At 45.8% G+C, this 19,674-nt stretch overlaps 1 protein-coding gene across 2 annotated transcripts in view; it reads left to right on the forward strand.

The window, feature by feature from the left end:
- BAG3 (BAG cochaperone 3) overlaps positions 1-19,674 on the forward strand; it is a 70,478-nt gene that overhangs the window by 27,003 nt on the left and 23,801 nt on the right. Inside the window, exons 2-3 of one of the 2 annotated variants that reach the window (XM_033942567.1) lie at positions 2,373-2,945; positions 18,020-18,367. In XM_033942567.1, coding sequence (XP_033798458.1) covers positions 2,373-2,945; positions 18,020-18,367 — 921 coding nt within the window. The remainder of the gene's footprint in view (positions 1-2,372; positions 2,946-18,019; positions 18,368-19,674) is intronic. The other variant, XM_033942569.1, reaches the window with a different exon arrangement.

A 19,674-nucleotide genomic window follows, 5' to 3' on the forward strand; every position in this document is an offset into this window, starting at 1 on the left:
AGAATAGCCTTACTGAGTAAGACCAATGGTCCATCAAGCCCAGTAGCCGGCTATCACGATGGCCAAAACTAGGTCCCTAGTACCTTACCAAAACCCAAGGAGTACCAACCTTCCATGCTACCGATCCAGGGCAAGCAGTAGCTTCCCCATATCTCTCTCAATAACAGACTATGGACTTTTCCTCCAGGAACTTGTCCAAACCTTTCTTAAAATCAGCTATGCTATCCGCTCTTACCACAACCTCTGGCAATGCATTCCAGAGCTTAACTATTCTCCAAGTGAAAAAATATTTTCTCCTATGGTTTTAAAAGTATTTCCCTGTAACTTAATTGAGTGACCTATGAGAAGGCATCGGGGCTGCTCGGAGAGAAAAAACTCTGAAAAGCAACAGGGAAGGGAGGGAATTGGCCTGCAAGGCGAAGAGATACAGATCGGGGGGTGGGGGGGGGTGTTGCTGGACCTCGTGATTGTGAGGAAGGTTGCTTACCGGGAAGAGTGGGAAGGGAGGCGATGCGAGGCAGATACTTTACTGTAGGGACAAGGTGGCTTCATTGTCATGTGCACCATTACCCCCAAGTCCCTTTCTTGGGTACTCGCATTCAATAACATCCCTCCCATTGTGTACCACAAATTTTATTATCTCTCACTTCATCCCTGTTTTTAGATCATTTATGAATATATTAAATAGCAGCGGCCCAAGCACCGAGCCCTTGCTTAGATATTGTGGGGCTAAACAGAGATGCATGCTGCAATCTCTAAAATCCTCAGCAGACTTTCCTGGTTAATGTTCACAACTAAACCCAAATTTTCAGCTTCAGCTGAATATTTTTTCAAAAATATGGGAGAAATTGTTCAAATAGCTGGATAGGACAATCAATGAATATCTAAAATCTCAGCTTTATTCTTTTTCTTTAAAAATGTTTTTCTTTTTCTTTCATACGTACATAAAGTGCTTCAACATTATAATCATTAGTGCGTGAGTGACAAACTTCAGTGGCTATTCAGAGAGCTTCTAAATGTTCATTTATAGTTCATTTATATTCTTTCTTTGAGTTAATTTTGTTTATAACCACTGAATAAAGGTGACCTTGTGCCAAAAGTGCTGTAGTGCTTTGCTTTAAACTCCTTAGGTTACTTTTACCCCCCAACTCGAGTTTCGAGAATTTCTTCGTCAGGAGGGGTACTGTTAATCGGCTCTCTCTCATGGGGAGGACAAGCAATGCCGGTTTAAAGCAAAGCACTACAGCACTTTTGGCACAAGGTCACCTTTATTCAGTGGTTATAAACAAAATTAACTCAAAGAAAGACTATAAATGAACATTTAGAAGCTCTTTGAATAGCCACTGAAGTTTGTCACTCACGCACTAATGATTATAATGTTGAAGCACTTTATGTACGTATGAAAGAAAAAGAAAAACATTTTTAAAGAAAAAGAACAAAGCTGAGATTTTAGATATTCACAGCTTCAGCTGAAACCAGGTGACTTTCAGCTGTGGTTCTGTTTTTATCTCAATCTACCAGTTTTTGCTGAAACTGGAAAAAGAGATCGTGCTTCTGAAAGGGCTTATAATGCTGATTTCTTGCATGCCACCTTGCTGCCAGAGCTTTTAAAACATGGCATATTCCATATTTGACTGTGGAGATAGAGAATACTAAAGTACCAGTGAGCAGGCCATTATTTATATACGATATACAGTGGAACCTTGGTTTACGAGTATAATTCGTTCCAGAAGCATGCTCGTAAACCAATTTACTCGTATATCAAAGTGAGTTTCCCCATAGGATGTAAGGGAAACTCGCTTGATTCATTCCACCCCCCCCCCCCCCCGATCTGGCATCCCCCATTAACCCACCCACCCACCCTAACATTCTCTTACCCCTATCTGGCACCAGCACCAACGCACAGGACATGCCGGTGCGAGAACTAGAAGGCCTTGAGCATGGGCAGATGCTCAAGGCCCAGCACAAGGAATAGGGAAGATCTTTAGACACCGGCATGTCCTGTGCGTTGGTGCCAGTGCCAGATAGGGGTAAGAGAATGTGAGTGGGGGATGCCGGATCGCGGGGGGTGGGGGGCACTCACTCATAAATCGAGTCAAGCTCGGTTTCCGAGGCACAGATTTTGCAAATGTTTTGCTTGTCTTTCAAAACAACTCGCAAACCGCGGCACTCGTAAACCAAGGTTTAACTGTATCTCAGCTTTGTGTTTATCTCCACCTACTGGTAGGTGGACTTAACCCACTTGTTTCTGGATTCATCTGCTGCTGATAACATGGCATATTTTACTTTGCAGTAGAAAGTGTGACTTAGCTTTTTGAATGTTTGTACTTTTAAAGTCTAGTAACACTCCCCCCCCCCCTTTCTTTTTAAAGGAAAATCAGCCCTTGGCTAATGGCCCTTCCCGGGATAGTTCTAAACTCATTAAAGAAGCAGGCCTTAGCTACCCACAGCTGCGTCCTGGCTACATCCCAATACCAGTCAAGCATGAAGGCTTGGAGAATTGGCAGCAGCGTCCCTATTCCTCTTTGCAGCAACCTGGTATGCAGAGAGTCCGAGAAGAACCAGCTTTTATACCTGTGAGGTCGCAGTCACCCGTGAGGGCTCATCGCTCTCAGTCACCTGCTAGAAGTATACCAGAACCAGCTTTTATACCTGTGAGGTCACAGTCACCCTTGAGGGCTCATCGCTCTCAATCACCTGCTAGAAGTATACCAGAACCAGCTTTTATACCTGTGAGGTCACAGTCACCCTTGAGGGCTCATCGCTCTCAATCACCTGCTAGAAGTATACCAGAACCAGCTTTTATACCTGTGAGGTCACAATCGCCCGTGAAGGCTCATCATCGCTCTCAGTCACCTGCTAGAAGTATACCAGAAACGTCACAAACAGATAAACAATGTGGACAGACAACTGTGTCCAGCCAGAGCCCATCTTCTGGGCCAGAGGTAAGCTTGTAACTGCAATTTACTTTTAGAATATATTCCAAGCAATGGCTGTTGGATGCAGCTGGAATAGCTAAAGCTGGATTGTCCTCAATAGTGGGAATCTGGCATTTTATTGTAAAGCTTTAGCTTTGACCTGGGATTCTATACAAGAGCAGACAACACAGATGATAAATACTTAGCTGAGCAAATGTCAATGATACTGCACTCCTACAGGAAATGTACTTCACTGATTTAGAGCAGAGTCTCGTAAACTATCTGAAGTTAGGGCAAGCTAAACAGCGAGCTGCAGCTGGCGGGCACCCGGGAGTACATGAACGTCAATGTGATGACATCACACACATGTGCAGATGCCCTGCAGACAGGCCCTGAGCTGCCAGTGGAGGGGTGCTCAACAGGAGATGTGTGGAGAGGAGGAGACTGTCTACAGCAGGGCTGCCCAAGTCCGGTCCTCGAGATCTACTGGCAGGCCAGGTTTTTAGGATATCCACAATAAATATGCATGAGAGAGATTTGCCTGCACTGCCTTCTTGGTATGCAAATCTCTCTCTCATGCATATTTATTGTGGATATCCTGAAAACCTGGCCTGCCAGTAGATCTCGAGGACCGAACTTGGGCAGCCCTGGTCTACAGGATGTGCCTCTCTCCGAAAGGCACTTTCTGTAGGCAGCTGGTAACTTGCAGCACCTGCAATCTCACTGCGGCACACAGTTTGCAATTCACTGATCTTGAGCATCAAAAGTTGTGCTGAGAATGGGTGAGAGGTTTTAGCAGCATCTTATAATGGAAGACAGTAAAGATTAGCTATCCTGAGCCAAAAGGGTTTAAACTGAATCAGACATGATCATTCCTTAGCAACAGCAGCAGATGAATGGGATAGCACACATCTACCAGCAGGCGGAGATAGAGAAACTGATTAATAGGTGATCCTATTGGCTGGCACTCCTCCTGTATCTTCAGTATGCTCTATCTCCCAGCAGGTGATGGTCGCTATTCAACTAGCTCCTGAATTCTGGTTGTGACTGGAAAATTATTTTCTCCTGTTGAGGTTTCTCTTCAGTGAGACAGGGGTGTCCGGCTGAACGGTGCAGGCTTTAGGGGTTACACCTGGGTCCCCCCTCCAGGTCCCTGCCTCACCCTCCCTCCAATGATAGAGGGTCTGATTGGGTCTTGATTTTTCTTCTTTCCCTTCACTGTTTAAAAAAAAAAAACCCCCACAGTGACTATTAAACAATTCTGCCCTCATAGTGCTGAGCAACCGGCATCTCCCGGTATTATCAATAAAGTTGTGAGTATATTTTATTTGCACTTCTTTTCTGGTTGTGGTGGAGCTGCGGGTTCGGTATGAGTCTACAGAAGGAATATGTTTTTTATCAAACACTATTATGTAGAGTTGTGGAAATGATTTAAATTACATTACATTAGAGATTTCTATTCCGCCAATACCTTGCAGTTCAAGGCGAATTACAAAAGAAGTTATCTGGTCATTTCCAGAGGAATTGAAGAGTAGAGATTTGCTACAAAGAATTGGGATGAGTCTAGCGGAGTTAGTTTGTCTTTAAGGAGGTCTTGAATAGGATGGTTTATTTCTTTTCTAAACTATTTGTAGTCGTTATCAGTAAATTGAAGAGTTGGTAGTCTAGTTTTGCTGCTTGAGTGGCTAGAAGGCCACAGTTTTTTTTCATTTTACGTCTGATTGGGGGATGAGTGAACAGTCTGTGCATTCTCCTGTGTCTGGTTGAGGTAGTTTGGACTAGGCGGTTGTTTATGTAGGCTGGGCTGTCTCTGTTTATGGTTTTAAATAGTAGGCAGTAGAATTTGAATTGTACTCTTGCTTGTATTGGGAGCCAGTGAGAGTCTAGGTACGCCACCGTGATGTGGTCGTGTTTCCTCAATGAATAGATAAGTCTTAGCGCTGTGTTTTGAACAGTTTGTATTTTGTCATAGTTGTGGGGCAGGGGAGATAGAGTATGTTGCAGTAGTCTAGAACAGTAGTTCCCAACCCTGTCCTGGAGGAACACCAGGCCAATTGGGTTTTCAGGCTAGCCCTAATGAATATGCATGAAGCAAATTTGCATGCCTATCACTTCCATCATTTGCAAATCTCTCTCATGCATATTCATTAGGGCTAGCCTGAAAACCCGATTGGCCTGGTGTTCCTCCAGGACAGGGTTGGGAATCACTGGTCTAGAAGACCCAGGACTAGGGATTGGACCAAGAGCTGGAATTGTGTTCTGTAGAAGAATTTTCAAACTTGCCTTAAGTTTCTCATGACCCCAAATGATTTTTGTATTGTTTTGTTGATTTGTGGTTTGTCCTGCCACTTATTTCTGTCAAATGGGATGATCAGTGACACTCAGAAAGGCACACAGACAATATAAAGCATAAACAATAACACTTTATTATACATATATAAGAATTAAATACCTTCACCGTATTCCAGGCAAACACTCTCCCTTCACAATTGGAGAATCCTTGTGCAATTGATAGGTGAGTAGACACGGGAGACTGACCCTTTAGACATCTTTTAATTTTGTCCCTTGCGACGTCTTGGATTCTGATGTCAGGGTCAGAATCCCGGTCTTATATAGGATGCAAACTGCGGAGTTCATAGTAAAAGCATAAACAGCTGGTCCTGCTATTATGATTAGTCCTGCTCTTTTGTTCTGTGTTTTGACAACACCCAGGTCAGGATGTCAGAAAGAGGTGTTGCAGAAAACCGGCTTTCCATCTGGTTTCACTCTCCCTTTGATGTTGTTTTGTCAACACTTAGGTCAAGGAGGTCAGAATGTCAGATAAGCAGACTTGTGGATTCATGTTAGTAGAAAACTGAGTTTCAGTTACTTCCCTGGCCAGTTCCTTTGATGTTGTTTTGTCAACATTCAGGTCCCATCTGGCGTACTGTCCTTTTGAGGTTATGAATGAGGTGTTTGCAGAGACTGGTTTACCATCTGTCTTCACTATCCCTTTGATGTCAAGGTAACACTAAGGTTAAGGAGGTTAGATAAGCAGACTTGAGGAGACATGTCACGTAGTATGCTGAGTTCATTTACCCCCGGGCCCTAGGCATAACATGGTTGCATGGTACAACATCTGTCAATTGTCATTCCTAGAAGTTTTAGAGTGGGTTGTATAGGGTATGTGATTTTGTTTACTACTAGATTTGTTATAGTTGGGGATTTATTATTTTCGAGGAGAATATATTTTGTCTTGTCTGGGTTCAGTTTCGGTTTGTGATTATTCATCCATGTTGCAACTGTTTCAAGTGTATTGTGTAGTGTGTCTGTCGTGGAGGATGTTGGTTGGTCAAAAGAAAGGGGAATGGTGATATCAGCATAGTATAGGAGGTTAAGCCTAATTTGCCCAGGCAGGTGCCGAGGGATGCAATGTAGAGATTGAAGAGAGTTGGGGATAGTGGAGATCCTTGGGGTACGCCGCAGGGGTTGGACCATGGTTCTGATTTTTCTTTGTTCAACTTGACTCTCAAGGCTTCCTACAAACCATGTGTGAACCTTGCCTGTGATCCCTATTGTTTCTAGTATTTGTAGTAGGATGTTGTGGTCCACCAGGTCAAATGCTGCGGTGAGGTCCAGCTGTATAATCAGCATTTTTCTACCTGTGCTGAGGTGTTGTCTAGCTGTGTCCAGGAGGGAACCTAGTAGTGTCTCTGTGCTGTAGTTGGTTCTGAAACCCGATTGTGTGGGATGGAGTATGTTGTGGTCTTCTAGGTAAGTGGTGAGAAGTTTAGCTACCAGGCCTTTCATTAGTTTGACATAGAGTGGTATTGAGGCTATGGGTCTATTGTTGGAAGGTTGATCTGTTGCTCCTTTAGGGTCTTTTAGGATCTGGGTGACAATGATTTCGCTGAGGTCTTGCAGGAAGAGGCCATCTGTGAGCATGATTTGTATCCATTGTAAGAGGAGAGCGCGAAATTTGGTACTGGAGGATTTTAACAGGTAAGGAGGGCAGTGGTTGAAATCGCAGGTTGCATGGCTGTATTTTTTGTAGAGTTTAAGGTCAGATCATTATATTGTGGGGAAGTGGGACCAGGTTCTGTCTGCCGCAGCTGAATCTTTTTCTGGGGGGGGGGGGGGCATTGTGATCTCTTCTAGGTGGGTTGGGCTTCCGGAGAGGTGGACCTGGCCGTTGTGATTTTGTTTTTATTCGGCTAAAAGTGTAGCTGAGGGGGGAGGGGTTCCGTTATTGGCCAGATAGGGTTTGGTGTCTGAGTTCTTTTAGTATTAGGAATAGTTTTTTTGTGTCTTGGGTTTCTTTGCCTATTAGGTTGGAGTAGTGTGTTTTTCTTTTCTTTTAGTTTCAGTTTGTATTTTTGATTTTGTTTTTTCCAAGCTGTTTTTGTGGGTTCTTGGTTATTCTTTCTCCATTTTCTTTCTAGTCGTCTGCATTGTCTCTTGAGTAGGAATAATTCATTATCGAACCATATGTCTGATTGTCTGCTAATTCTGTTTGTTTGTCTAGGTTAGCTGTGCTTATCTTGTGAGACAAAGTCTTTGGGGTTGCATTCTTGGAGTGCTGCGTCTGTTTTAGTCCAGAATTTGGAGGGGGTCGATGTAGTTACGAGAGTTGTAGGTTGATCTTTGGGGTTTTGGTTTGGTTTTGTCTTTGGCCCAGTTGAGGTTGAAGGAGTATGTGTAGTGATCTGACCAGAGGGATTTAGACCACTTTCCATTTGATGTTTGAATCTCTGGCAGTAAGGGCTGTTGGGTCATGAAAGCTGCTATGTCTAGTTGGTGACCTTTTTCCATGTGTGATTTGTGGGTCTAATGCCTTCTATGTTAAGGCTTCGAGGAATGACAGTAGGTTTTCTACTTGTTTGGAGGATTGGTCTTAGAGATGGGGGTTTAGGCCTCCTAGGATTAGGTTGTAAGTTGCTGTTAGTGAATTTTGGTATATAAAATCTTCGAATTCGGGTCTAGCTTGAGCGTCGCCTCGAGGGTTCTCGGGGCAAGGGGCGTTGGTCTCAGCGTCTGTCCTCGTCTGACTCCCCCCCCCGCTTCCTTCATGGCAGGGTTCCCCTGCTGCTCAGCCTTGTTCGAGGCACCAGTCGAGGTGTCTTTCTCCCTCGTCCCGGAGACTCGCTAAGAAGGCCAGGGATTTCTCCCCGAGGTGGGGTAGGTCGCCGGGCTCCCGCACTATGGGGTCCATTAAAGCCTCAGTGTTGTCTGATTCGTGTCTCCGGTGGTTGCCAGTGCGTACTCGGACTCCACCCCGGGGGGCGCCGGTGTGGGGAGCTTCTGCCTCCTTTTCCCAATGCTTGTCGTCTTCCCCGGACCCTCTGGGGAGGCTTCGTTGGTCCTCTGTGCCTCGGACCCCTGGGTTCTCGCCTGCGGGGACCTCTAAGAGCAAGCTGTCATCGACTCCCCCCCCCCCCCTTTGTTCTTTCAGCAGGGCTTCTTCGACATCTGTACTTGTTGACACTGACATGCCTGCGAAGTATTCCCAGGAGGCTTCCCCCCTCCTTTTCTGCTGCCTTGCAGTCTCGCTCGACCTCCCACCTTGAGGGGCGGTCTGAGAGCAAGCCGCCTTCTTTCACCAGATTTGTACTGGACATGGGGAAGGCGTTGAATTTGGACCTCCAGTCTGATTCCCGATATACCAAAGAATATTTGGAGGAGATGGAAATTCCCTATCCTCCTAAGGAGTCCTTGCGGCTCCCCTTGAATCCGGTGTTACAACAAATTTTTTTCCCGCAACCTGGAGACTCCGTATGCTATCCCGGCCATTCCGTCTAAAATGGAGTCTAGGTACCGGACAGTCCCCTTTAAAGGGTTCGAGAAGGCTCAGCTTTCCCACCAGTCTTTGGTGGTGGAGTCTTCCCTCAAGAAGTCTCACCCTTCTAAGGTCTACGTGGCTGGCCCGCCCGGCCGGGAGGGCAGGACTATGGCTAAGTTTGGCAGGCGCCTGTACCAAAATTCTATGATGGCTAACAGGGTCCTTAATTACAACTTTACTTTCACGTCCTATCTTAAGCAGTGCATTAAATCTGCCGTCTTTCCAGGATGACTTGCCGGTCCACCGGCTTCTGGATACCCTTTCGCAGCTTCGGCTTTACATGTTCCAGGCTTCGTATGATGCTTTTGAACTTTCTTCTAGGGTTTCTGCCTTTGCTGTGGCCATGCGTCGCTTGGCGTGGCTACGCATAGTTGATATGGACCCGAACCTGCAGGACAGGTTGGCGAATCTTCCGTGCTTGGTCAACGAACTCTTTGACTCCATCGAGGCGGCCACCAAGCGCCTCTCGGAGCACGAGCGTTCCTTTGCCTCCCTGGTCCAGGCCAAGGCGAAGCCTGCTCCTCCCAAATCGTATAGGTTGCTGCCTCGGCGCTACCCGCAGAAATCGACACCGGCGTTTTCTAGACCTTCTCCGAGGCACCAACAGCAGCAAAGGGCCCCTCCGAAGCCTCAGACCCCAGCTGCAGCCAAGCCGGCGCCGTCTTTTTGACTGTCTCGGCAGGAGGGAGCTGGCCTCCTCCTTTGCCTATCAGGGGCCTTCTCGGCGCTGGGCTTCTTTCACCGCTGGGCTCGGATCACTGTGGACAATAGGGTCCTCTCCGTCATCAGGGAGGGGTATTCGCTCCATTTCCGGTCCTTACCTCCGGACAGGCCCCCCCAGAACATATACTTCGAGTGGCGCGCAGCTTCCCCTGCTTCTCTGGGAAGCTCAGGCCCTCCTTCGCCTGCGGGCGGTGGAGGAGGTCCCCTGTTGTCAGCGGAGCTCCGGGTTTTACTCCCGGTATTTTCTGGTTCCCAAAAAGACCGGGGACTTTCGCCCCATTTTGGATCTCCAGGGGCTGAACAAGTTCCTGGTCAGGGAGAAGTTCCGCATGCGCTCTCTTCCCACTTTATATCCCTTGATGGAAGAGGGGGACAGGTTGTGTTCGCTAGACCTGAAGGAGGCTTACACTCATGTGCCGATTCACCCGGCCTTTCAACGCTTCCTTCACTTTCGGGTGGGGGACCTTCATCTGCAGTATTGGGTCCTCCCGTTTGGGCTTGCTTCGTCCCCACGGGTCTTCACAAAATGCCTCGTGGTGGTGGCAGCAGTGGCCCTGCGGTCTCGGGGTCTTCAGGTGTTCCTTTACCTCGACGACTGGCTAATCAAGGCATCATCGAGGGAGGGGGTTATCTCAGCGACCCATCAGACTATTATCTTCCTTCAGCGTCTGGGGTTCGAGGTCAACTTCCCAAAGTCCCAGTTGTGCCCTTCTCAGTCCCTGCAGTTTATTGGAGCCGTGCTGGACACGGTTCGCCTCCGGTCGTTTCTGCCTCAGTCTCAGCAAGCTACCCTCATTCTGCTCAGTCAACAGGTCTCCCTGAGGGCTTCGGTCTCGGCCAGGCAGATGATGATCCTCTTGGGGCACGTGGCCTCCACTGTTCATGTGACGCCCTTTGCCAGATTGCACCTACGGGTGCCTCAGTGGACTCTGGCATCCCACAGGAGGCAGGATCGGGATCCCGTATCTCAGCATGTTGCGGTGACTCCCTCCTTGAGACGCTCACTCCGTTGGTGGACTGACTCTTCCAATCTTTCAAGAAGTTTACTCTTTCTAGTGCCCCCGCCTCGGAAAGTCCTAACGACTGACTCCTCGGAGTACTCCTGGGGGGCTCATCTTGACGGCCTTTGGACTCGGGGTCCTTGATCGGATGCAGACCATCGCTGCCACATCAACCTGCTGGAGCTCCGGGCCATTTACAGGGCAATGGTAGCTTTTCGTCGCTTGCTGCAGGATCAAATGGTCCTGGTGCGTACGGACAACCAGGTGGCGATGTATTATGTGAACAAGCAAGGGGGTACGGGTTCCCTGTCACTTTGCAAGGAAGCTCTTTGGCTTTGGGAGTGGGTGATACGCCACAACATCTTCCTTCACGCGGTCTACATCCAGGGCGAGCAAAACTGTCTGGCAGACAGGTTAAGTCGCCTCCTTCAGCCGCACGAGTGGTCGCTCCATTCCTCGACTCTGTGTCAGGTGTTTGCTCGATGGGGGATTCTGCAGATAGACCTGTTCGCTTCGCCCCTCAATCACAAGTTGCCTCGCTTTTGTTCGAGGATCTACTCCCCGGATCATCTCGAGGCGGATGCTTTCCTCCTGAATTGGACGGGCAGGTATCTCTATGCTTTCCCTTCCTTTCCTCTGATTCTGAGAACGCTCGTGCACCTCCGATCGACGCATGCTGCTATGATTTTAATAGCATCTCGGTGGCCCAGGCAGCCATGGTTCTCCCTTCTACAACTCAGTGTCCGGGAATCTCTTCTGCTGCCTGTATTTCCGTCTCTGCTGTCTCAGAGTCGGAGTTCGCTGCTGCACCCCAATCTGCAGTCACTGCACTTGACGGCTTGGTTCCTTTCCACCTGACTTCTTCCCTGGGGTTTTCTCAGTCGGTGTGCGATGTTCTAGAAGCTTCTAGGAAAGCTTTCACTAGGCAGTGTTATTCTCAGAAGTGGTCCAGATTCTCCGCGTGGTGTGTTTCCCAACGCGTTGAGCCTTTGTCTGCCTCCTTGTCCTCAGTGATGGAGTACTTGCTTCTTTTGTCTCGGTCTGGGCTTAAAACAACTTCTATTAGAGTTCATCTCAGTGCGATTGTTGCCTTTCATCGACTACTCGATGGGAAATCGCTCTCTGTCCATCCGCTGATTTCTTGCTTCGTGAGGGGGCCTCTTGAATATCCATCCTCCTCTCAAGCCTCCCCTGGTGGTTTGGGATCTTAATGTGGTTCTCGCTCAATTGATTAAACCTCCATTTGAACCTCTGGATAGGGCCCATCTGAAGTTCCTTACTTGGAAGGTGATGTTCCTGATTGCTCTCACGTCTGCTCGCTGGGTCAGTGAGCTGCAGGCTCTGGTTGCGGACCCCACTTTTTACTGTCTTTCATCATGACAAGGTGTTCCTGCGTACTTATCCTAAGTTCTTGCCTAAGGTGGTTTCGGATTTCCACTTTAATCAGTCTATTGTCCTTCTGGTGTTTTTTCCTAAGCCCCATTCTCACCCTGGGGAAGTGGCGCTTCACACTCTTTGACTGTAAGCAGGCGTTATCTTTCTACCTTCATCGCACCCAGTCTCATTGGAGGGATCCTCAACTTTTCTTGGCCTTTGATCCTAATCGGTTGGGGCATCCTGTTTCCAAGCACACCTGTTTAGCTGTTTGTATCTCCTTCTGCTACACTCAGGCTGGTCTCTCGCTGCACGGTCGGGTCATGGGGTATAAAGTCCGAGCGATGGCTGCGTCTGTTGCTTTCCTCAGGTCCACGCCTATTGAGGAGATCTGCAAGGCCGCCACTTGGTCTTCAGTTCATACCTTCACCTCTCACTATTGTCTGGATGCTTTTTCCAGACGTGATGGCCAATCTGGTCAGTCGGTTTTGCGTAATCTGTTTTCATAAATTGCCAACTTTCCCTCCGTTCCATTTTGGTTAGCTTGGAGGTCACCCACATGTAGAGAACATGCTGCCTGATTGTCCTGGGATAAAGCAGTTACTTACCGTAATGGGTGTTATCCAGGGACAGCAGACAGATATTCTCGCAACTCTCCCACCTCCCCGGGTTGGCTGCTTTGCTAGCTATCTGAACTGAAAACCACAAGGAGGGGACGCGCCCTCTAGTGGAGTGGGAATGCACACACATACGTGGTACAGCACTAGCAAACTTTGAGATCTTCAATCAAGTTTGCTTGAAAAGCTGTCCGTGCCGGGGCTCCATGGATGACGTCACCCACATGTAGAGAATATCTGCCTTCTGTCCCTGGATAACACCTGTTACAGTAAGTAACTGTGCTTTTTCTCCTGTACTAATTATTGGAATATCAGGGGATGTTGTTCACGTAGGAGAGGAATGTGTTTCTTCCCAGAGACTAGGGCGACAGGTTACAGTCTCAGGTTTGCCTTCTTCAGTCACCAAGAACAAGAGTATGGGATTCTGTACAGGTTCTAGGATCTATGAGTTTCAAGTTTTATTTATATTTGATTAATCGCTTAATTAAAATTGTTTCTAAGCGAATTACAATATATAAAAGTGACATAAAATTAAACATAATACTAAAATAAGAAATAACATAAGATACTATAAAACTAGCAATTTATACAAAAAATACAATTTAAATAAAAAAAAAAGAGGGAGGTTTTACATAGCAAATGTATATAATGGGTTATTCCACTGGGAATTTGGGCTTGCTTTCACATGAGAATGCTACAGCAGTCACTTTTGTTCCAGTGGTTCCTGGTAACTCAAGGCTCCAATTGGAGTATCTAGTAGGCTCCTCAAGCATCGCTCAATATAATTTGGTGGCTGAGTGAGATTAATCTTTTCAAAGGCATGCCTCTGTCTTTGCTGGGCTGGCTCAGTCACCAGACATCCCAGGCTGTCGGGGTGGGGGGCTCAGTGCCTTCAATCCTGAGCGCAAGGAGTCTGGTATTAAGAGGAGACTCGGTACTCGTTCATTCTTCTGGACTGAAGCATGGTCAGGATTACCATTTCAGGAGTTTAAGACCATTCTTCTGGAATGATGATAAAGGTCTTTTAGGACAGTGTTATAAGACAGTGGTATTTCTCTACAGCCAGGAAAGTACATGATGTACTCAGTTGGCGAGTAAAGTAATGGTTCTACTTCAATGGGTGGAATCTCATCTTACTCTTATGTCAGCGCATCATTTTACAGGACAGGAAAAGGGTTTAGATAGGCTTTCTTACCACAAAATCTGAGCATGGACCGTTTATTGTATGTTAAAATGTAGAGCGCTGTGTGCTTTAGAAATAATAAACAGTAGTAGTAAAATCTTCTACATCCTGGAAATTGGGAACTATTTGCTCAGGCGTTCCAGCTCTTTGTATAAAGGTGAGATCTCCTAGAACTAGACCTCATGGCCTCATCTCGAAATTCAAAGCTTCCTAGCAGATGCAAGGAGTGGCAGTTAGAGGGGGTAGTAGCGTTGCTTCTTTCTTGCCTCTGGTTTCTCTTTTTAACTGTTTTCCCCTGGCTGATGATTGGATGGATTTGTTATCTCAAGCTCGCTTTCAGGGCACAGTAATTAGAGAATCTCCAGATTGGCTGCGCCATCCTTGCTATGCAGATCTGATGAGTCTTTCGATGGCCGAACTGTTGAGATTCCTGGTATCTCTGGATTTGCTCACCTAGGGTCTGATCAACATGGAAATTCGTCCTATTTTGGTATTACGACCTAGCTTTTGAAAAGTCATGGCTGATGTGTAAGATTTATGCAAAGCAGGTTATTTCTTCTCTAAGTGATACAGACATCTTCACCTGTGGCTTATGCTTCTGTTTGGAGGATTTTCCTTTCTTGGATACTTCTCAACATTGACACCATTCCAGAGTTCTATGATTTATATTCTTTCTTTTTTGGCACAAGCGTATTGCCAAGGGCTTAGTGTTCAATTCCCTTCAGCTTCAAGTGGCAATCTTAGCTTGTTACAAGGGCTAGGTATCTTGCTCTTCGCATACTTCTCAGCTTCATGTAGTTTAGTTCTAAAAGGAGTACAGTATATTCGTATGCTTCTTAAGAAGCCCTGTCCGGAGTACAGTCTTAAGGTGGTACTTCGCAGTTTACAGAAGGCTTCGTTTCAACCTTGTCTTTTGAGACTCTAAAAGGCTGTGACGTTGAACATGGTGTTTCTTGTGGCCATGATTTCAGCTCGGCAGTTTTCTGAGTTGCAGGCCTTGTACAGCAGGGATTCTTATTTCTGATTTACAAATTCTGGGGTGTCAGTTCGGACAGTACCACAATTTCTTTCTAAGGTGGTGTCATCATTTCTTTTTATGCCGCTCTCACTTTTCCTTCCTTCCTTCTTGGGAGGAGGAATGAGGAGGCGAGCTTTTCATCACTGCATTTTTTTTTTTTTTTTTTTTTAAAGTGTGTAGCATTCTCCGCAATCTGTAGGTTTCTAACAACTTTTAGTCATTTAGATTGCCTCTGTTTCAAGGGATGTGATTAATGTATGGCAGCGTCCAAAGCCTCCATCGCTCGAAGGGTCCAGGAGGACATTCTTTAAGCTTACTTGGCGGAAGAACTTCATGACCATTCAGCCAGAGCAATGGCGGCTACTTGGACTCAGTCCATAGGTTTTTTCCTTGGAGGAGTTTTGTCATGCAGCTGCTTAGTCTTCCAAGAATACTTTATCTCAGCATTATCGGTTGGATGTGTTTAATGCTTCGGTTGTTACGGAGGCGGCGTTTCCTTCCCACCCAGATTGAGGATTGCTTTGCTACATCCCATCGGTCTCTGGATTCATCTGCTGCTGTTGCTAAGGAAGGAAAAATTATGTTCTTACCTGTTAATTTTCTTTCTTTTAGACGCAGCAGATGAATCCAGAGCGCCACCCTTTCTAGATTTTGGCTGTCGGTTTTTTCTTTTGCAACTTTAAAAGTCTGTTATTATTGATAGTTGTATTCTGAATTATTACCTTATTACCTTTGTTATGGGAAAGACATTTTTTACATGCTAAGCATATTGATGGTTATGGATGCTTGGGCAAGGAGCAATACTGAAGATGCAGGAGGTGTGCCGGCCAATAGGACCACCTGTTAATCAGTTTCTCTATCTTCACCTGCTGGTAGATGTGTGCTATCCCATCGGTCTCTGGATTCATCTGCTGCGTCTAAAGGAAAGAAAATTAACAGGTAAGAACATAATTTTTTCATCCTGGCCCAGAATTTAGGGTCCGGCGCTTGTACACGCCTGACCTAGTTCAGGGAGGCAGGAAGAACAAGATCGCAAAGGCAACGCGATTGACTCCCGTTGCTTTTGCGATCTACTGGTTGATCGTGATCGACCATTTGGGCACCCCCTGATCTAGAACTTTGTCCAGGAGTGGACGTGATCTTGTGGCTGAATTCAGTAGATAACTTTATGGCTGTTTTTGAAGGAGAAAGTTTGGGTTTTTTTCCAGTGCAGATTATCAGGAAACATTTTAATAATTGATCTATGTGTTATGGGAGAATTGACTCTTGTCTTTGGTGCAAGAGTCATAGGGACACATGTATTCATACCTTTTTAAAATGCCTATGATTAGACTTTGCACTTTTTTTTTTATATCATCAGAGAGGTTCTGGAGATATGAGACAATGTTGGTTACCAGATTATCCAAGGTGCAAAAGATAATAATAATAATTTTTATTTTTATATACCGCCCAACCAGCCGTTCAGAGCGGTTTACACAATAGGTACTCAACATACAATATAATATCATACATCATAAAATTCAAAGTAACTTAATACAAGCATTACAACTAATGAATAAGGAAAACACAATATAAACTAAAGTATAGGTAAAAAGATTAAAAGTATATTATAACTACATGATAATATAAAAATCAATAATGTATATTGTTTAAATAAGTGGGTTTTAAGATCTTTTTGAAATTGATAGTAAGTAAGAAATGGAGAAACAAAAAGATTCAAACATAAATTCATTAATCCTGCTTGGAATGCTAAGGTCCTATCAAAATGTTTTGTAACGACATGCATTTGCTGAAGGAAAATAAAACCTTTGCCTTGTATGCTTTTGCTGTTAGCTCACAAGGTTATTTAAAGGTGGAAGAAGGAGAATCTGAGTCAACTAATTGGATGAGTGGTTGTGCCAAATAAGAAATTCAATCTGGGTGGGGTAATAAGACATTTTTGTGTAATAGATGTTGGGGTGGGGGGAGGGAAGAAGATTTGAGATCGTCCTGGAGGTAAAACATAAGAATGGCTATACTGAGTCAGACTAATGGTCCATCTAGCCCAATATTCTGCTTCCAACAGTGGCCAATCCAGGTCAAAAGTACCAGGCAACATTTCCATGCTACAGATTCCAGGCCATGCAGTAGTTTTCCCATGTCTCTCCATAGCAGACTATGGACTTTTTTTTTTCCCCTTCCAGAAACTTGTCCAAACCTGTTAACCCAGCTATGTAAACCACTGTTGCTTTCACTCAATGAATTAAGCTGTAGAACTTGTTGCAACAGTGGTTTACATAGCTGGGTTAAAAACAAGTTTGGACAAGTTTCTGGAAGGGGGAAAAAAAAGTCCATAGTCTGCTATGGAGAGACATGGGAAAACTACTGCATGGCCTGGAATCTGTAGCATGGAAATATTTTCACTGTATGTGTGTGTGTGTATGTATATATCTACAATACTATTCTGTCTGTCTCCCCCCCCCCCCCCGAGCAAAGCTGTCTGCCCCCAGCACACACCTCCCACCCAAAGCAGCCCCTTTTCCTTCTCCCTATCTCTCCATGGCCCCTTCTGTCTTCCCCCAGAGTAAAACTGTCTGGCCCCCTGAATTAATACCCCTGCTTTACCCTCCCTCCATCCTGGTGTCTTCTGGCCTGCTCCTCTTCAAAGCAGGCCGTGATTGTGGTGGCCGGCCCCAGCGAACTTCGCAGGCCGCTCCCCAACCCGGAAGCATGCTCTCCCCCTCCCCCCGACGCGATCCCGTGCATCAGAGGGAACGTGCCACCAAGGCCGGAAAGCGGCCCGCGAGGCCCGCCAAAGCCGGCCACGATCTCAGGCTGCCCTGAAGAGGAGGATCAGCGGCAGCGACAGCAGCGGTGAGCGAGAGCGGGAGGTATGGTCCAGCTTGCTTCGGGTTGGTGAAGTGAGGGCGGGAGGTCTGTTGAGCTTCCTTCAGGTTGTTGAGGGCGGGAGGAGGGGAGTGGGCAGAGTGATCATTGCAATAAGTTCTAGAGCTTAATTCATTGAGTGAAAATATATATATATATATTTTTTTAAGGGAGTATTCATTTGGGTACATGGTGGTTGAGGATGTTTGGGTTAGAAAAACCATTTGGAAGAGTCAATCCTACCCAGATAAGAACATATTGGCAAAGAGAAATGACCATTTTTACACAGTTGTCGTCATTTGAGGCTGTGCCTTGGCTAACAACTGCAGGATATCACTATTATCTTTGCGAGGTGCTCAGGGCATTTATATAAAAAGAAAAGTGTTCCCTTTCCACCTGCACATTTAGCGTAGGGATGCAGGTAATATCCTGAGCACTGTTCTATTTTAGTCTGATTTTAAAAATATTTTTTCTCAGTGTCTGGATTTTTTTTTTTTTCCAGTCTCCTAATTCTGCCACAGATGTACAGACAGCCTCACCACAGTTAAAAGGAAGGTCTAGTGTGGGTAATCAACTGCCTCGAGGATATATTCCAATTCCTGTCATCCATGAAAGCAATGTACCCAGGCAACAAGCACCAAAAACTACACACTACTCTCCCCCACAGAGTGAGCAGCAGGCCCACCAGCCAGTGTACCACCGAATCCACCCAGAAGACTGGGAGAACAGGTTACCTCGTGCTCAGTCTCCTCTACGTATGGCACAGAAGGGCTCCAGTCGTGAGAGCTCCCCAGCGCGAGTGAACACACAGTCACGTTCTCCTACACAGACTTTTGCAGAGAGGCCCCAGGTATGCTAGACATGAAACTTAAGTGCTTATGGAAACCTATTGAAGTACACTTAAATGTTTTAGTTTGCAGCCACAGTGCAGAGTTGCTCCATATCTGGAATTTGTTTTGAAATTGGTTCTGTACCAGTTGCAGAGAAGTATCCTAATGGCTAGTGCAGTGGGCTGACCTCTTCCCCCCCCCCCCCCCCCCCACACACACACTGTGGCTCCATGTGACATAAGTTAACATTCACTGCCTTAGACACAAACATTATTGTGAAGCCCACTAGGGACAAAGTGTCTGTACATAGGAGCCAACTTTTGAAAATGATTGGGGGTGCTGAATTCCTAACTCAACAAACTTCAAATATTTAAAAAACATCTATCGTATCTCCTGACCCTCCTCTCCTCTAGAGTATATATATTCAGCTCTTCCAGTCTCTGCTTGTATATCTTTTGCCTCAAACCATTTTCATCACCTTTCTGTGGACTGTTTCAAGTATATTTGTATCAGTAAAAAGGAAACATTATTCCTTAACTGACTCTTTGTTTTTTTCTGACTTAAAGTTCTCCAATCCTGTCTCTGGAAGACCTTGGTCCTGGGTGTACTCTCTTTTCTATTGCTCAGAAAAGAAAAACAAATTTTCTGTTTTTGGAGCCAGGTTGACTTTTCCTTGCTGTAATGTAGGACTGCGAGTGCCGCTATGGTGACTTGCTTGCGGCTTATTGTGGTTGAAATGTTTAGGGCATAAGTTCTGAAGGGACTTTTTGTTTGGGCAGATGCATATTAGAATATTCCAGGGGGCACCACAGCTTATTCTGCAATTGTCACTGGTAGAACTTGGATCTTCTCTGCCTGCTGGTAGGAAGGGAAAATGCAGTCAGAGGCAAGGGAGATGTCTTTTCAACCAATGATCCCAGTTTCAGTGTATAGAAGTCGTTTTTCTCAGGGGACGCAATTAGGAATATATAACACCATGAAAAAGAGCATTTAAAAATATCAAAGATATCATAACATGATATCAAAAAAACATACATCAACTGCATAAAATAAAACAAAAGCCATATATATACATATGTTTAAAATGTACATTGAAATAATGTCATGATTTGTTGACGCGGCCTTTTAATTCCCTCCGGGACGGTGAACAGTTACCGTTCTATATGCAGGTCACTGAGATTATTCCAGGACAAGCAGGCAGGTATTCTCACATATGGGCGACGTCATCGACGGAGTCCGGATACGGACTCCTCGCAAGCAGACTTGCTTGAAGAAACTCAAAGTTTCGAGTTGCCCGCACCGCGCATGCGCGAGTGCCTTCCCACCC

The sequence above is a fragment of the Geotrypetes seraphini genome, chromosome 4 (assembly GCF_902459505.1).
Source record: "Geotrypetes seraphini chromosome 4, aGeoSer1.1, whole genome shotgun sequence".
NCBI classification, from domain to species: Eukaryota; Metazoa; Chordata; class Amphibia; order Gymnophiona; family Dermophiidae; genus Geotrypetes; species Geotrypetes seraphini.